Here is a 5,276-nt window from a genome sequence, read left to right as displayed (position 1 = left end):
TGTGAGTCCAACTGAGCGATAGTGAGAAGATTCTAAGGTTGAATGTCCCCTCCTAGGCTGGGGCCTTTATATAGTCAGCCATGGGTGTGGCATGTTTTACAGTCACCTTTCCCACACTTGGAATTTCTCATTTTCAAACATGTAATTCAGTGATATTTTCTATAATTTCTATAATTGCAGATGATTCCTTCCATCTTTTGTTTACTCTTCATTTCTTCTTAGGTCTTTTTTGTATGTTCTGGGATTATTTTGCTTCTGACAGTCTATAACTTCTATGATATATTTTAGTGCTGGAAAGGTAGTGACATATTCTTTATGTTTTGATTGTCTGAAAATTCTATATTTTTCCTTCAGTTGTGAAACAAACACTAGCTAGTCAAGTACTCTAGTTTTAAAGTTTTTCTTTCTTCAGAAATTTGAGGCTATTTAATTGTTTTCCTACTTCCCTTTTTCTATCTGTTTAGAATTCAGCTGTCAATCTTACTGTTAATTTTTGAAGGTAACTTGCATTTTCTTTCTCTTTTTGTGGCTTTGAAATCTCTTTTTTTTGCTCATCAGTTTTGACTCTGATGCATTCTCTTTATTTGTTAGTTTGGATATGTTTCCAGAACAATCTCTAATTGTTTTTCCAGCTGTGTCTAATTTCTTTGTAATCCATTCAACAATTCTACATTTAACTTACTGCACTTTTCAATTTTAGAATTTTTACTTGGTTATTTTAATAGGTTTCCCTCTGTCTTATAATTTTAAATTTATCTTTTTATTTCCTAAAGTGACTTATACTACGTGGTACATATTTTGGATTTAGTCATTTCTTAACTTCTTTTTTTTTTTTTAAATGTTTTATTTATTTCGAGGAGAGAGAGAGAGAGAGAGAGACAGCGTGAGCAGGGGAGGGTCAGAGAGAGAGGGAGTCACAGACTGAAACAGGATCCAGGCTCTGAGCTGGCAGTCAGCACAGAGCCCGACGCGGGGCTCGAACCCACGAACCGCTAGATCATGACCTAAGCGAAAGTCGGACGCTTAACCGACTGAGCCACCCAGGCGCCCCAGTCATTTCTTAACTTCTTAAGGCCTGGTAAATTTTACAAGGATATTAGATGATCTCTGTCTATATCACCTATCTTTAACATCTGTATATTCATACATATCATATGCAAATATATGTATAATTATATCTATACCTATAAAGCTATGCTTACATTTACATTTATATCTATATCTATCTATTTCTTCAAGAAATCATTGAAGGTCATCTTTATACCCAGCTAATCTAATCAAGCATTGAAATGACTTAGAGATGAGCTTTAGCATGTAAGAAGGGGTAAATATTTGAGGCTTACGTTAGTCCTTAGGTTTTGTTCAGTCTCAGAAAATTTTGGCCAAAATCATTAGAAATTTCTAACCTTCAGTTTTGGTCACCTGAGCTCATTAGTCATATCAGCCTCTCATTTGGATTCAGCAATATTCCTAATCTAAAAACAGTCACAAATTCTGTGACTTTGTTGTTATTGTTGAAACCTCCCTGAGGTTTGTCCCTGGTAATTTCTGGAAATTACACATATATTTTCTTTATCTAGATTTTCTAAACAAAAGATACTAGTTCTGAAAATATGTATTTTTTCATTTGTAAGTGTAGCAATTTTTATCTTATTCCCTCTTAGGAATAAATTTAAAATTTATAATTAATCCTTGGTCACAAGATTTACCTTATAAAATATGAAAGAATGATTAGAGTTGGTGAGAAATAGAAGTAAGTGTCCGATCACAAAACTAGTTTAATAGTTTGAATGGAAGGGGAGTGGGAACAAGAATTATTGTGCTTTACAGTGTAATACCTCTAAAAAAATAACTAAAATGTAATACCTTTAAGTGATGAGTGACCGTTACTGATCAACCATCTTTTTTCAAAACTTTCAATGTTATTTATTTTTGAGAGAGAGAGAGACAGAGTGTGAGCAGAGGAGGGGCAGAGAGAGAGGGAGACAGAATCCAAAGCAGGCTCCAAGCACTGATCTGTCAGCACAGGGCCTGACACAGGGCTCGAACCCATAAACTGTGAGATCATTACCTGAGATGAAGTCGGACACTTAACTGACTAAGCCACCCAGGCGCTCCACCCACCAACTATTTTTAACCATGTAGTCCATTGGCACACCTTATAAATATCTCCTTTAATTGTAAGTTAACTGAATTTTCAATAATTTATTTTATTTTAAAAAATTTTTAATGTTTATTTATTTTTGAGGGAGAGAGACAAAGCATGAGAGTGAGGAGCAGACAGAAAGGGAGAAACAGAATCCGAAGCAGGCTCCAGGTTCTGAGCTGTCAGCACAGAGCCCGAGGCAGGACTCGAACTCATGAACTGTGAGATCATGACATGAAGCTGAAGTTGACGCTTAACTGACTGAGCCACCCAGGCATCCCTCAAGAATTCTTGAATATAAAAATAATTTTTAGTCTGGGGCGCCTGGGTGGCTCAGTCAGTCAAACGTCCGATTATTGATTTTAGCTCAGGTCATGAGTCTCCATTATCTTACATTTATCATAACAAATTTGTAAAGGCTATCCTTCTCTAAGGGCTGTTGTACAGCCGAAAGAAATAAGGCTTGGGGATATTTATTGAACATAGTTTAACTCCTTTTGTTCTCAGTTTTAAGTTCTTTATCAAAATCTATCTTTGCATTTTGCTATTCCTGGAAATACTTTGCCTGAAAATAACAGAGAATCATGTCATGAAAATAAAAATGTGTCCCCAACTTTTTTGGTGAGAGACGCATTAAATCACCATACCTGATGGTATCAAATGCTTATTATCTTTGAGTTTGAAGCATGATTAAAAACCAAGGTGGAAATCATCCTTATGATTTTAGATTCTTCACTGGGATGATATCACTCGTTACACATATGTAGATAAGATCATACTGAGAACTCATCAGTGAGATTGCAGGTGCTTATCACCTTACCAGGAAAAGGTGGGTGACTTCAAGCAAAACTACTTAAAATTCATACATAATGATGTCAATTTGTGTTCTATTCAGTTTTTCTTTCGTGTATAGGCCTTACTATATAAATCTAAATATTATTTTTATCCTCTGAATCCCTTATGTAACTATCAGCTAGTCTGTTACCTTACACATTTTGGCATTCCTACATTTTGTGAGGGAATCAATCTAATTCCTGAATCTGAGATTTCCATTCTTAAAAATTTTAAACAATAGTCTTCCACTATCTGTAGTTAGAGTAGGAAAAATATCTGAAGTCCCTCAAAATTAGTTCAAATCCCCAATTTCTCAAGATTTCAAAATCTATTTCCAGGTGCATATACATATTTTCATAATATCTTCTTTATCTATGACAGTCAAAAACCTAGCCAATAAACAACTAACAACAATAAACATAACTGAATAATCAGAACCAATAAATTTATTAGATTATAATGATTTGTTTTTTCATACAAGTTTGGAAGAAAATCCAATAACATGAATATTATCTCCAATGCAGATTTTAGACCTTATTTTCAGGTAGTACATTAATTGGAGAATTTTTCAAATAAAGTATGTCAGCCAGTATTCCGGTCCAAAGACAAGGTGAGAATTTGATATTCAAAGAATAAGAAGTGAATTCTTCCTGTAAGTGATGAAGATAATAAAGGTTATGAGTAGAGACATTGCTGAGATGAACAATAAGATTAGAAATTTAATAAGGTGATCAGTAGAAGCCTGATCTACAAATTGGTCTGTAACAAGAAGACTGGAAAGTCCTAGAAGTCAAGAAGGATGGGTGACAGAACTGAGATCCATAGCTCATGGAAGGGAAACCTTGGACTCGGCAAGCTGTGGGTCTGAAGCCACTGGATCCACAGCTCAGGGAGTAGCAGCTTCTGCATCCATAGCTCAGGGAATGACAGCTCCTGGACCCAAAGCCCAGAGACCCAGAGTAAGTCGTCTGGCAGGGACTGCAGAGCGTGGAGGTCCTCGGGCGGGAGCAGGACCCGTGGCAGGGGCTGGACACCACGCAGGACATCTGGCAGCTGGTGGGCTCGCAGCAGGTGTCCTGAGAGCCGCTGTAGAGGGAGGAGCCCAGCTGGCAGGTGCTGGGAGAGCAGGAATCAGTGCGGTAGACCAGGTTGCTGGGAGAAGAGCCACAGGAGGAGCTTGGGCAGCGCAGGTAACCCCCAAGGGAGCGGGAGGAGAAGTTTCCAGAGCAGCAGCTATAGGACATGTTGGCAGGAGATGCGAGTTCAGCTGAGTGACAGTCAGAGGATTCTGTGCTTGAATATTATTCCTCAAGTGAGGCATTTATATACTTTTAGCAATGGGTGTGGCACCTTACAGTGTCATCTTTTCCAGATTTGGAGTCCCTTATTTGCATACATGTAACTCAATAGTCCTCTTTGTAACTGGAGTTAACTAACTCTCTTCATCTTATATTTATGGGCGCACTCATTTTATAGCTCCATGTCAGTGAATTACATCCATGTTACAAATGCTATGATGGTATGTAATGTCATGGCCAGGGAAGCCCCTCTTATTTTTCTGGTCATGACTACTTGTACACGTGCTCAGATTTGGCTGAGGAATGTTTTCTTCCAAATGTGGGGATTATAAGGCAGTTATCTCCCTTTTGTGTCCGTGTCTGAGAAGCAGAAATCTGGTCTTGATGAGGAACCTTCTAAAGATTGCCCCTACATCAAGCCATTGGTTCACTCTCTAACATACTTTTGCATCTAGTACTTGCTATTAGCCATGTTTCCTGTGTCCAGTCTAGAGGGTTCTTAGAAAAGGAAGCCAAAGAATTTGACAGAGATGATCAGAAGTGGGCATAATCCTGAACAAATATGTTGTAAAAATTTAGTGTTTAGAAAAAGGAAATCAAATCTAAAGCTAGAAGAGACCAACCAATATGGACACATGTGAAGAAAACCAAACTATTGACATGAGGTGAGGAAATCAGAGATAGTGGTAGAAAGAGGGACTGGACTGTCAGGATTGCCTGTCCCACTGGACAGCTTGTGGATATTCTATCTCTTAGTCCGATCATATCAAATTGTTTCAAAATGAACTTAATTCGTGGCTTTTGTATGATACATTTTTATGTGCAAAACTTCTTGAGGTCTACCCTCCCATAACTCTTGAAATTTTGAATGTTTTCTGAGTATTTCCAAGGTCATGGCAGATTCTATGTTTTTCTCCTTGCTTTTGGTACATGATTCTGTCCCTATTTTCTTACTAGAGGGGACCCTGGTTGGCAGATCTTGAAGTTCATAATTTTGG

General features: G+C 37.6%; 1 protein-coding gene across 1 annotated transcript; it reads right to left on the bottom strand.

Moving 5' to 3' along the window:
- Nucleotides 1–3,711: 3,711 nt before the first annotated feature.
- Nucleotides 3,712–4,275, bottom strand: LOC120230292 (keratin-associated protein 13-1-like). The gene has a single exon (XM_039229856.1). The coding sequence runs from the start codon at nucleotides 4,222–4,224 to the stop codon at nucleotides 3,712–3,714; it is 513 nt and encodes a 170-aa protein (XP_039085787.1). The 5' UTR covers nucleotides 4,225–4,275.
- Between the last annotated feature and the right edge of the window lie 1,001 nt (nucleotides 4,276–5,276).

The sequence above is a fragment of the Hyaena hyaena genome, unplaced genomic scaffold (genome assembly GCF_003009895.1).
Source record: "Hyaena hyaena isolate Hyena2069 unplaced genomic scaffold, ASM300989v1 scaffold_2, whole genome shotgun sequence".
Classification (NCBI taxonomy): domain Eukaryota; kingdom Metazoa; phylum Chordata; class Mammalia; order Carnivora; family Hyaenidae; genus Hyaena; species Hyaena hyaena.
This window is presented reverse-complemented; position numbering and strand designations above follow the sequence as displayed.